We start from the raw sequence: 13,425 nt of genomic DNA on the forward strand, positions 1-13,425 counted from the left end.
TTGTCTACATAGAGAAGACACATAAAGCTCTCTTTGGGAATCCAGGGCATTGACAGTTCCAGGAGCCGTTGACAATGGCTAGGGAAGGCCAGGACTCAGATGTGAGGCACAATGTGACAGATGCAAGAGTAGACGGGGACCTGGAACAAGTGGACCCAGAACCATCAACCGCAGTGAGGCACCAACCATGGGGCATCAGCCTAGACGGGCCACAGAAACTATTCCCTCCGTCCATTCACTTCTCAGACAAGGACTCCAAGTCCAGAGCAGAAGTGAACTGGCCAAGACTGCCCATCACAGGGACAAGCAACATGGCTCTCAAAAGAGGCTTCTATGGTCTTCTCTGACCCTTGATCTCTTTATCACTGTTCTTTGCTCCCTTCATGGCATTTCCTCTGCCTAGGGAGTAGCTCTGCCAACATGAGACAGTTATCCTTTCCCCCCTCAGTCTCCACCCTGGGCCACTCTGACTGCTGAGGGGGAGGAGGCCAGCTGGAATCTAGATACCAGGCAGGCATGGATGTTTAGAGGGAGACAAGCTATTGCCAAGATGGACCTACTGAGAGACTTGGTAGGAGCTCAGCCCAGAAGACCCTGGAAACTGGATCAGAGAGAGTCACATGTGAAGTGGGATACCTTGGGTTCCTTGGTCCATAGAGACTCAAAGTCCAGGTCTGTGGTTTTCATGGGGCTCAGGTCTACAGCTATGCTCAAGGCCCTGCTGGCTGCACAGCAAGGTCTAGGTCCAGCCATTTAATAGCTATGTGGTTTGTGAACAGGTTCTGTATCTTCATCTGAAGAATAGGATTTTTTGTTGTTGTTGTTTGTTTTGGTTTTGTTTTTTTTTTTTTTTGAGACGGAGTCTTGCTCTGTTGCCCAGGCTGAGTGCAATGGCACGATCTCGGCTCACTGCAATCTCTGCCTCCCAGGTTCAAGTGATTCTTCTGTCTCAGCCTCCCAAGTAGCTGGGATTACAGCGTGCACCACCACGCCCAGCTGTTTTGTATTTTTAGTAGAGACGGGGTTTCTCCATGTTGATCAGGCTGGTCTCGAACTCCTGATGTCAGGTGATCCACCCGCCTCGGCCTCCCAAAGTGCTTGGATTACAGGCGTGAGCCACCACGCCCAGTCCAAGAATGGGATTTTAACAACTCTTTCCTCAAAGTAATTATGTGCAGACACTCACACTTTGGCAAGTCACAAGTTTCACCAATCTTTTCCAATCCTCCTCCTATGTCAGGCCCCTCTCCCTTTTCTAATTTCTACTGGCCTTTCAACTAGGAGTCAGTCAGGCTGTGATCTTTTTATTTTTTTTGAGACAAATCTTGCTCTGTCATCCATGTTGGAGTACAGTGGTGTGACCAAGGTTCACGCAGCCTCGACTTCCTGAGATCAGGTAATCCTCCCACCTCAGTCTCCCAAGTAGCTGGGAGTACATGCACATGCCACCAAACCCATTTAGTTTTTAATTTTTTTTAGAGATAGAGTCTCACTATGTTGTCTAGGCTGGTCTCAAACTCCTGGGCTCAAGCATTCCTCCCATCTTGGCCTCCCAAAGTGCTGGGATGACAGGAATGAGCCACCGTGCCCGGCCCAGGTTGTGATCTTTAATTTACTCAAATACAAAGTACTTCTACCACCTTCTGCCCAGTTTCCCTCCCATTTGTTGTGGAGAATGAAGGAGACAAAGTACTATATAGAAATGCTTTGACAATGGCCAAATGTTTCGCAAATGTTAAACACATATCCAGACCTGTGCAAAGCCTTTCTACAAGGAGTGTCAGGAAATCAATGAGTTTTCAAGTTTTTGCCTTCCCCACCAGAGGTGGATTGAAGACCAGAGAGGGCCTACCTGACCTCGGCTGCTAGTCTGCCCAGCACTTTCTCCAGGCTCTGTAAGTCAACCATCCAAAATAAGGTATTCCACAGTTTACCTGGCTTAGATGAACACATCACTGCAAACCTAGTTAAAGCAATATATTTTCTTGTAAAGACAGAATCTCATTATACTGCCCAGGATGGTCTTGAACCACAGGGCTCAAGCAACCCTACCTCCTCAGCCTCTCGAAGTGCTGAGATTATAGGTATGGAGCCACTGTGCCTGGCCTAAACCTAGTTTTTAAATGGAGCACAGAGACTTTTGCTTCCTCTATAAAAGATTAACTGTTACAGCAATTGCTCTCTTGCCAAAAATAACTAGCAAAACAGACAAAATATATGAAATAGTTATTTTCAGATAGTGGGTAACAGTCAGTACAGGACAGTTGCAAAAAGAATTTGACTCCATTTTTTGATGGTTGATTACTGATAACTTTCAAGTCCTATCTCTTCCCTTTCTCCTTTTTGACCCACCTTGACAAGCCCATAAGAAGGCCACATGCTTTCTCCCTTAGTGCCAGCAAGAAAAGTTCAAAGGCTGGCCTATGGGCAGGAGCTCTCCCCTGGCCCCAATCGCATTAGAAACTCAAGTCATCACTCCTCCCTTTGCTCAAGTCATTCCAGATGGTTTGAGGGCCTGCTCTGCTCTCCCTAGAAAGTCCCATTATGCAGGCAATAAATGTTTTCATACCCTCTTGGTGCATGTGTGGCATTATTAGTTTTGAAATCCAAATCAATTTTGGATGGGGAATTGATCCACCCCGATGGGGCAACCACAAACACCAGCTATGCCTGTAAGACGGGAAACAAATGAGGTAAGACCTATGAGCGCACCAACGTATAACCTGGAGAAAGTTTCCAGGTCACAATTCAGAAGGAGAAACCCAAACACCTCAGCAATCTCACAAAACTGAGGACTCAGAGGTCAGAGTTTGGAGATGCTGAGGCATCTAAAAATTGTGGGAAAAACACCAGAGAAAAGGACACTGCATAGAAACTGAGCTCCAGAAATCTACAGAGGATTTCCCTCGGGTCCTTGGCCAAATATTAGCCTGTGTATGCTTGGGGTCAAACCCCCTGAGGGTGAGACCGGGCAAGAACAACTTCCAGGGAAGGAGCAACTACCTGGGAGCTGGAAGACCAACACTATCCAGAGCTGACACAGGGCTGTGCATCATCTGACTTCTCTCTACACCACTGGACAGACCATAGAAAGGCCACACATTGTAAGAAGTACAACACAATGCAGCAAGCCAGAAAAGTCTAACAACAGGCAGACACTCAATAACATAAAATTTACAATGTCCAGCATCCAATCAAAATTTACTAGGCATACCAAGAAGCAGGGTCCTGTGATTCATAGATGGAAGATAAAATCAGTTCACACAAACAGATCAAAAAAATGACAGAAATGATGAGCTTAGCAGATATGAATGTTAAAATAACTATTATAAACATGTTCTTTATGCCCAATTAGGCCAATAACATGAAAACAAAAGAAATGGGCCAGGCACAGTGATTCATACCTGTAATTCCAGCACTGTGGGAGGCTGAGATAGGAGGATCACTTGAGCCCAGGAGTTTGAGACCAGCTTGGGCAACATAGTAAGACCTCATCTCTACCAAAAAAATAAAAAATAAAAAACTAGCCAGACATGGTGGCATGCACCTGTAGTCCTAGCCACTCAGGAGGCTGAGGTAGGAAGATCACTTGAATTCAGTAGTTTGAAGCTACAGTGAGCTATGATTGTGCCATTACACCCCAGCCTGGGTGACAGAGGAATACTCTGTCTCTAAACAAACAAACAACAACAACAAACAAATGAAAACAAAAAACAAACAAAAAATAAAATAAAATAAAATAAGAGAAATGGAAAATATAAAAATTATTAAAATAGAACTTCTGGAGATGAAAAATACAACAAGCTGAGTTGAAAAATACATTGGATGGGATTAAGAGCAGATAGGACCCTACAAATGAAAAAAATCAGAATAGAAAACATACTAGGCCAGGTGCAGTGGCTCTCACCTGTCATCCCAACACTTTGGGAGGCCAAGGTGGAAGGATCATGTGAACCCAGGAGTTCAAGACCAGCCTGGGCAACATAGGGAGACCTTCTCTCTACAAAACAATAAAAAAATTAGCCAGATGTGGTGGTGCACACCTGTGGTCCCAGCTACTCAGGAGGCTGAGGTGGGAGGATTGCTTAAGCCCAGGAAGTTGAAGTTACAGTGAGCCATGCTCATGCCACTGTACTCCAGCCTAGGCAACAGAGTAAGACCCTGTCTCAAAAAAAGAAAAAAAAAAAAAAAAAGAACCATACTAAATGAACCAAAGAGAGAAAAAAGACTGAAAAAAAAAATGATACTGTTCCTCAGTGACTTAGTGGACAATGTCAAGTGGTCTTGTTTTACATATAATTAGACATGCACAACATGTACACAATGTACATATAATTGGAGTCCCAGAAGTAAAGGAAAGAAAGGAGGAAGAAGGAAAAAATAATGGTTGATAATGTTCCAAATTTGACTAAAACTGTAATCTTAATTATCCAAGTAGCTCGACAAACCCCACGCAGGATAAAAAACAAAAAGGCCAGGCGCTGTGGCTCATGCCTGTAATCCCAGCACTTTGGGAGGCCGAGGCGGGCAGATCACCTGAGGTCAGAAGTTTCAGACCAGCCTGACCAACATGGAGAAACCCCATCTCTACTAAAAATACAAAATTAACTGGGCGTGGTGGCGCGTGACTATAATCCTAGCTACTCAGGAAGCTGAGGCAGGAGAATCACCTGAACCCGGGACGTGGAGGTTGTGGTGAGCTGAGATTGTGCCATTGCACTCCAGCCTGGGCAACAAGAGTGAAACTCTGTCTCAAAAAACAACAACAACAACAACAACAACAACAAAAACCAACCAAACAAACAAAAATCCCCCCACACCAAGGCAGCTAATAACCACATATTGAAAACTAGTAATAAAGAAAAAATTCTGAAAGGCAGCCAGAGATTTAAAAAAAAAAACCACCTACAGAGAAACTAAGATAATAAAGAATAATCATAGATTTCTCATAAAAAACTATGCAAGCCAGAAGGCAACATTGCAATATCTTTAAAGTACTGAAAGAAATAAAACAAAAAATCTGTCAAGAATTCTATATCCAATTAAAATACATTTAAAAAATGGGCTGAGCGAAGTGGCTCCTGCCTGTAATCCCAACACTTTGGGAGGCCGAGGTGGGTGGATCACCTGAGGTCAGGAGTTTGAGACCAGTCTGGCCAACATGACGAAACCCTGTCTCTACCAAAAATACAAAATTTTAGCCAGGCATGGTGGCGGGTGCCTGTAATCTCAGCTACTCAGGAGGCTGAGGCAGGAGAATCACTTGAACCCAAGAGGCAGAAGTTGCAGTGAGCCGAGATTATGTCACTGCACTCCAGTCTGGGCGACAGAACAAGAGCCTGTCTCAAAAATAAATAAATGAAGGCTGGGCGCGGTGGCTCAAGCCTGTAATCCCCAGCACTTTGGGAGGCCGAGACGGGTGGATCACGAGGTCAGGAGATCGAGACCATCCTGGCTAACACGGTGAAACCCCGTCTCTACTAAAAAAATACAAAAAAATTAGCCGGGCGAGGTGGCGGGCGCCTGTAGTCCCAGCTACTCGGGAGGCTGAGGCAGGAGAATGGCGGGAACCCGGGAGGCGGAGCTTGCAGTGAGCCGAGATCGCGCCACTGCACTCCAGCCTGGGCGACAGAGCGAGACTCAGTCTCAAAAAAATAAATAAATAAATGAATATATAAATGAATAAAAATAACACAAAGAATGGGAGGGGAGAAATTGAACTATACTGTTACACTCTACATAACATAGTATACTATTATGTAAATGTGAACCATGGTAAGTTAAATATATGTTTGGTAAATTAAATTAAAAGGTATGGCTAATAAACTAATTGTGGAGATAAAATGTTATTCAAATATTTGATTCATCAAAAAGAAAGCAGAAAAACTGGGGAAGGAACAGTAAACAGATAAGGAACATAGGAAACAGAGAGTAGCCAGGTACAGTGGCTCACATCTGTAATCCCAGCACTTTGGGAGGCTGAGGTGGGCTGATCTTGAGGTCAGGAGGTCGACACTAGCCTGACCAACATGGTGAAACCTCGTCTGTACTAAAAATATACAAACATTAGCCAGGCATGGTGGCGCGCTCCTGTAATCCCAGCTGCTCAGGAGGCTGAGGCAGGAGAATCACTTGAACCAGGGAGGCAGAGGTTGCAGTGAGCTGAGATCTCACCATTGCACTGCAGCCTGGGTGACAGAGCAAGACTCAGTCTCAAAAAAAAAAGAAACAAGACAAGAGAAAGTAAGATGTTAGACTTAAACCAAACTATATCAATAATTATCTTAAATGTAAATACTCTAAACATTCCAATTAAAAGGTAGAAATTGTTGTATTATTTAAAGAAAAGCAAGATCCAACTATACGTTTGCTACAATAAATTTGCTTCAAATGTGAAGACACAGTTAAGTTAAAAGCAAAAGGACGGAAAAAGATATGCCATGCAAACGCTAACCAAAGAAAATAGGAATAGCTCTTTCACATCAAAGTAGACTTTACAACCTAAAAATTACAAGAGATAAAGAAGAACATTTTACAATGACAAAGGGGTTAATTCATCAAGAGGATATAATAGTTCTGAAAGTATAATAAACTAATAAAAGAACCTTTTTTTTTTTTTTTTCTTGAGATGGAGTCTTGCTCTGTTCCCCAGGCTGGGGTGCAGAGGCGTGATCTCAGCTCACTGCAACCTCTGCTTCCTGGGTTCAAGTGATTCTCCTGCCTCAGCCTCCCGAGTAGCTGGGACTACAAGTGCATGCCACTACACCCTGCTAATTTTTTGTATTTTTAGTAGAGATGGGATTTCACCGCGTTAGCCAGGATGGTCTTGATCGCTTGACCTCATTATCCACCTGCCTCTGCTTCCCAAAGTGCTGGGATTACAGGCGTGAGCCACCACACCCAGCCGAAAAAGAACTTTGAAATACAAGAGACAAAACCTGATAGAATGAAAAGGAGAAATAGACAAACCTACAAGTGTGGTTGGAGATTCAACACTACTTTCTCAGTATTTTTTTTTCTTTTCTTGAGGTGGAGTCTCGCTCTGTTGCCCAGGCTGTAGTGCAGTGGCACATTCTCAGCTCACTGCAACCTCCACCTCCTGGGTTCAAGCAATTCTCTTGCCTCAGGCTCCCAAGTAGCTGGGATTATAGGTGCCCACCACCACACCCAGCTAAAATTTGTATTTTTAGTAGAGACGGGGTGTCACCATGTTGGCCAGGCTGGTCTTGAACTCCTGACCTCAGGTGATCCACCTGCCTGGGCCTCTCAAAGTGCTGGGATTACAGGCATGAGCCACTGCACCCGGCCCTACTTTCTTAGTAATTATAGAAGTAGACAAAAAAGTAAACAGTCAAGACGTAAAATGCTTGAGCAATCCTATCAACCAAAGTGATCTGATTGAATTTATAGAACACTCCACCCAACAACAGTAGAATACATATGTTTTTCTTTTTTCTTTTTTTTTTTTTGAGATGGAGTCTTGCTCTGTCACCCAGGCTGGAGTGCAGTGGCACCATCTCGGCTCACTGCAAACTCCACCTCCCGGGTTCATGCCATTCTCCTGCCTCAGCCCCCCGAGTAGCTAGGACTACAGGCAGCCACCACCATGCCTGGCTAATTTTTTTGTATTTTTAGTAGAGACGGGGTTTCATGTGTTAGCTAGGATAGTCTCCTGACCTCGTGATCCGCCCGCTTCGGCCTCCCAAAGTGCTGGGATTACAGGCGTGAGCCATCATGCCTGGCCCTATGTATGTTTTCAAGTGAATACAAAATATTTATCAAGATAGACCATACCCAGGGCCAAAAAATAAGTCACAATATAATTTGAAAGGATTAAAACCATACAGAGTATGGCCAGGCACGATGGCTTATGCCTGTAATCCCAGCACTTTGGGAGGCCAAAGTGGGCGGATCACTTGAGGTCAGGAGTTGGAGACTAGCATGGCCAATATGGTGAAACCCCATCTCTACTAAAAAATACGAAAATTAGCTGTGTGTGGTGGCCTGTGCCTGTAATCCCAGCTACCTGGGAGGCTGAGGTGGGAGAACTGCCTGAACCCAGGAGGTGGTGGTTGCAGTGAGCCGAGATCGAGCCACTGCACTCCAGCCTGGGTGACAGAGTAAGACCCTGTCTCAAAAAATAAAATAAAAATAAATAAAACCATACAGAGTATATCCTCTGACTATAATGTTATTAAACCCAGTAACAGAAAGATATGTGGAAAATCCCCAAATATTTGGAAATGAAATATGCTTCTTAATGACCTATGGGTAAAAGAAGAAACCACAAGGGCAATTAGAAAATATTTTGAATTGGATAAAAATAAAACACAATATTGCAAAATCTGTGAGAAGCAGTTAAGAATCAAGGAAATTAAGAGTATCAGATGCTTATAGTAGAAAAGAATGAAGATCTCAAATCAGTGATCTATGTTTCCATCTTATGAGACTAGAAAAAGAAAAGCAAAGTAAACCCAAAGTAAGCAATGGGAAGCAAAAATAAAGATGAACAAAATAGAGAAAACCCCTCACCAGCCTGGACAACATGACAACATAGCAAGACTCCAACTCTACAAAAAAAAAATTTTTTTAAATTAGCCAGGCATGGTGACATGTGCCTGAGGTCCCAGCTACTCAGGAGGCAGAGGCAGGAAGATCACTTGAGCCAGGGAGGTTGAGGCTGCAGTGAACTGTGATCCTGCCATTGCACTCCAACCTAGGTGACAGAGTGAGACCCAATCTCAAAAAAAAAAAAAAAAAAAAAAAAAAAAAAAGAAAAGAAAAGAGAAGAAATAACCCCTCGACAATAGAGGAATCAATTACTCTAAAGCCAATTCTTTGAGAAGATAATATTGAAAAACTTCTCGTCAGACTGAATAGAAAAAAAAAGAAGACACACCAATATCAGGAATGAAAGAGGAAACATCACTACAGATGGTACAGATAATATAAAGATAATGAGGGAATATTCTGAACAAGTTTATGTCAATAAATTCAATAACTTGGAAGGAAGGGAAAAATTATTTTGAAAGGAAGACCGATGTTCACTCAAGAAGAACCAACCTGAATATTCATTATAATTATTAAGGAATTTGAATTCTGATTACAAACCTTTCCACAAAGAAAACTCCCAGCCAGATGGCTTCACTAGTGAATTCTATCAATCACTGAAGAAAGTAATGGTACAAACTGACATAAACTCTTCCAGAAAACAGGAGTAAATACTTTGCAACTTCTACTATGAGGTGAGCATTATCCTGTTTCCAAAACAAAGACAAAGATATAAGAATAAAAAAAAAAAAAAACTATAACCAATATCCCTCATAAACAGAGATGAAAAAAGTCCTTACACTATATTAACAAATCAAATTTAGAAATATGACAAAATAATAAGGAAAATGCATCGTGCTCAAATGGGGCTTATCCTACGAATTATGCAAGATTTGTTTAACATTCAAAAATTGACAATGTTGATTTATCATATGATTCAAGCAGAAAAAGAAAACAATATGATCATGTCAATAAATATAGAAAAGCATTTGACAAAATTCAACACCCATTTATAATAAAATTTCTCAGCAAACTAGGAATAGAAGGGAATTTCTTCAATCTAATGAAGAGTGCTTATGAAAAACCTTCACTTAATAACATAGTTAATGGTGAAGACTGAATGTTTTCCCCTAAAATTAGAAACAAGAGCAACATTGTCTGTTCTTGCCGCCTCTATTCAATATTAGAATAGCAGCCAGGTGCAATGAATGGCTCATGCCTATAATCCCAGCATTTTGGGAGGCTGAGGCAGAGGATCACTTGAGTCCAGGAGTTCGAGACCAGTCTAGGCAACATGGCGAGGCCCTGTCTCTACAAAAACAAACAAACCAACCCAATATTGTACTAGAGGTCTCAATCAGTGAAATAAGGGAATAAAAGTGAATTAAAAACTTCCAAATTAGAAAGGAAGAAGTCAAATTATCATTATTCACAGACAACATGATTATCTATGTAAAAAATCCAAAAGAAACTTTTAAGAAGCTACTGGAACCAAGAAGGATGTTTAGGAACATCACAGGATAAAAGGCTAATATACACATATCAGTTGTATTGTTTATATACTGTACTAGCAACAACCAACTATAAATAGAAATTTAAAACAGTACCATTCATTGTATCATCAAAAACATGAAATACTTAGGGATAAGTTTTACAAAATATTTGTAAGACCTAAACTTGAGCACTTAAAACTATAAAATATTGTTTAGAAAATTTTAAGAAAACATACATAAATACACATATTTTCCATGTTCATAGATCAGAAGACTGAATTTTTTTTTAAAGAAAATTTTTGTGGTTTTATAGTATCATAAGGCATTGAGACATCTGAACAAATCAATGTCTGGGCGGTGAGGGAGCTGCTTTCTCCTTCACTTCTTTGGGTTACTAAAGCAACTTGTCAGTAGATTAAAACAAACAAACAAACAAAAAAAGGACAACTTTTGCATTACTTAAGTCTTTCCAAGGCACGCGCTGGTACAACACAAACTTCTCCTATCAGATGTAAGTAGTCTAGCGTCCAAACATCATGCACAACACCTCGGTGGCAGCAGCGCACTGTGCCCACTCCCGCTGCAGCCCTGCTTATTTGTGCATGTTATTTGGGGCATCTGGAGGAGTAGGAATAGTATTGGGAAGAGGAGGGAGGAGGAAACAGCGTTAGTGCCTGGCTGAGAGGAGGTCAGCCGAAGTTGTGCAGGGCAAGCCTGAACATGTCATCGGTGCAAACCCAAGCAACCTGGATGTTCTTTAATAGGAACATCTGGTGGAACCCCATGATGGGGTCTTCATCTGCCTTAAGCTGGCCCACAACCATGCTAATGATGAAGCTATCTGGTATAGGCTGATGGTCCTGCGCCATGAGGCTGTGCTGGATTTTCTGGAACGGAAGGCTGGACAACTTCTCCACAATGGCAGCTTTCCCCTGGAACTGTTGTCCTTCCCATGTAAGGCATGATGCATCAATGTAAACTGCGCTTAGTTGCGTTCTATCGTTACCAAATAACTGGTAGTAATGTTGAATGAAGCTGGATCCAATCGGCTCCCAAACTGGCTTGTCTCCCATTCTTGAGCATCACCTGGCCTCGCGGAGACCTGAGGGGCTGGCAAGACGGTGGCAGCGGTGGCAGCAACCCAGAGTGGTCCTGAATATTAAGATACCAGTTTTCAGGCCGGGTGCGGTGGCTCACGCCTGTAATCCCAACACTTTGGGAGGCCAAAGGAAGGTGGATGACCTGAGGTCAGGAGTTCGACACCAGCCTGACCAACATGGTAAAACCCCGTTTCTACTAAAAATACAAAAACTATCCAGGCGTGGTGGCAGGTGCCTGTAATCCCAGCTACGTGGGAGGCTGAGGCAGGAGAATGGCTTGAACCCAGGAGGTGGAGGTTGCAGTGAGCCGAGATCACACCGTTGCACCCCAGCCTGGGTGACAAGAGCAAAAACTCGGTGGAAAAAAAAATCGGTTTTCCCAGAATTAAAACTATAGTTTCAATGCAAACCCCTTCAAAACCCAGCAAGATTTTTGCAGAACTTCACAAGCTAATTCTAAAACTGATATAAAAATATGAAGAACCTAGAAGAGTCAAAGCAAGTTTTAAAGAAAACAGTATTAGAAGGCTTTAAGACTTACTACAGTAATCAAGACAGTGTGGTGTTGCTGTAAGGACAGACACATACATCTAAGGAACAGAATTGAGAGTCTAGAAATACAGTTTCTTAGGTTAGGAATTCAGAGGCATCTTAGACTCATGGTTCTAGTTCAGGCCTTCTCCTGAGGTTGCACATCAAGATGTTGGCTGAGGCTAGTCATCTGAATGCTTCACTGGGACTGGAGGATCTACTCCTAAAATGGCTCACTTACCTGTCTGGCAGGTAGCTGCTGGTGTTGCCATGAGGCTTCAGTTCTTCACCACATAAGACTTCATAGAGTGGTTTGAGTTTCCAGCTGGCTTCCCTGGATGAGTGATCCAAGAGAGATCAAGATAGAGAGCAAGGTAGAAGCCAATGTTTTTATGACCTAATGTTGTTAACTTTTACTCCCTAATTTCTGCAAAATTGTATTGATTACACAAGTCAACCAAGGCAACCAATGCAGTAGGAGGGGACTACACAGAGGCCTGCATACAGGTGGTATTCATTAGGTGCCATCTTCAATTCTAGCTACCACAGGTTCTAAAGTAACTTAATGGAAAAGGGTAGTCTGTTCAATGAATCATGCTGGAACAATGGGATATTCACACAGAAAAAAATGGACCTCAGGCTGGGCGTGGTGGCTCAAGCCTGTAATCCCAGCACTTTGGGAGGCCGAGACGGGTGGATCACAAGGTCAGGAGATCGAGACCATCCTGGCTAACCCGGTGAAACCCCGTCTCTACTAAAAAATACAAAAAACTAGCCGGGCGAGGTGGCGGGTGCCTGTAGTCCCAGCTACTCGGGAGGCTGACGCAGGAGAATGGCGTAAACCCGGGAGGCAGAGCTTGCAGTGAGCTGAGATCCGGCCACTGCACTCCAGCCTGGGCGACAGAGCGAGACTCCGTCTCAAAAAAAAAAAAAAAAAAAAAAGTGGACCTCAACCTTTACCTCACACCATATGTAAAATTTAACTTGAAATAGATCATAGGCCTAAACATATGAGCTAAAACTATAAAACTTGTAAGAAGAAAACAAAGGAAAAAAAATCTATGCAAACCTGACATAAGGCAAAAGATTTCTTAAGACCTCAAAATCACAAACCATAAAAGAAGATAATGATTATTGGATTTCATCAAGACTAAAACTAACTCTTTGAAACGGTTATGAAAATGATGAGGCAGGCCAGGTGCGGTGGCTTGTGACTGTAATTCCAGCACTCTGGGAGGTTGAGGTGGGGAGATCATGAGGTCAGGAGTTCGAGATCAGCCTGGCCAACATGGCAAAACCCCATTTCTACTAAAAAACACAAAAATTAGCCAGACATGGTGGTGCGTGCCTGTAATCCTAGCTACTGGGGAGGCCAAGGCAGGAGAATCGCTTGAACCCAGGAGGTGGAGGTTGCAGTGACATGAGATCACGCCACTGCACTCCAGCCTGGGTGACAGAGCAAGACTCCCTCTCAAAAAAACAAAAACAAAACAAAACAAAAAAGGCTGGGTGTGGTGCTTCACGCCTGTAATCCCAGCACTTTTGGGAGGATCACCTGAGGTTGGGTGTTCAAGACCAGCCTGACCAACATGGAGAAATCCCGTCTCTACTAAAAATGCAAAATTAGCCGGGCATGGTGGCATGTGACTGTAATCCCAGTTACTCTGGAGACTGAGTCAGGAGAATCGCTTGAACCTCAGAGGCAGAGGTTGCAGTGAGCTGAGATCACCCCATTGCACTCCAGCCTAGGC

The 13,425-nt window shown here is 43.0% G+C and overlaps 1 protein-coding gene across 1 annotated transcript; it reads right to left on the bottom strand.

Moving 5' to 3' along the window:
- Positions 1–10,704: 10,704 nt before the first annotated feature.
- LOC102126808 (nuclear transport factor 2) lies at positions 10,705–11,504 on the bottom strand. Its single transcript, XM_045389672.2, has one exon. The coding sequence runs from the start codon at positions 11,114–11,116 to the stop codon at positions 10,733–10,735; it is 384 nt and encodes a 127-aa protein (XP_045245607.2). The 5' UTR covers positions 11,117–11,504; the 3' UTR covers positions 10,705–10,732.
- Between the last annotated feature and the right edge of the window lie 1,921 nt (positions 11,505–13,425).

The sequence above is a fragment of the Macaca fascicularis genome, chromosome 1, assembly GCF_037993035.2.
Source record: "Macaca fascicularis isolate 582-1 chromosome 1, T2T-MFA8v1.1".
NCBI classification, from domain to species: domain Eukaryota; kingdom Metazoa; phylum Chordata; class Mammalia; order Primates; family Cercopithecidae; genus Macaca; species Macaca fascicularis.

Excerpts from the sequence above, each read along its gene's own strand:
- LOC102126808 (XM_045389672.2), bottom strand. The coding sequence starts at position 11,116 with ATGGGAGACAAGCCAGTTTGGGAGCCGATTGGATCCAGCTTCATTCAA.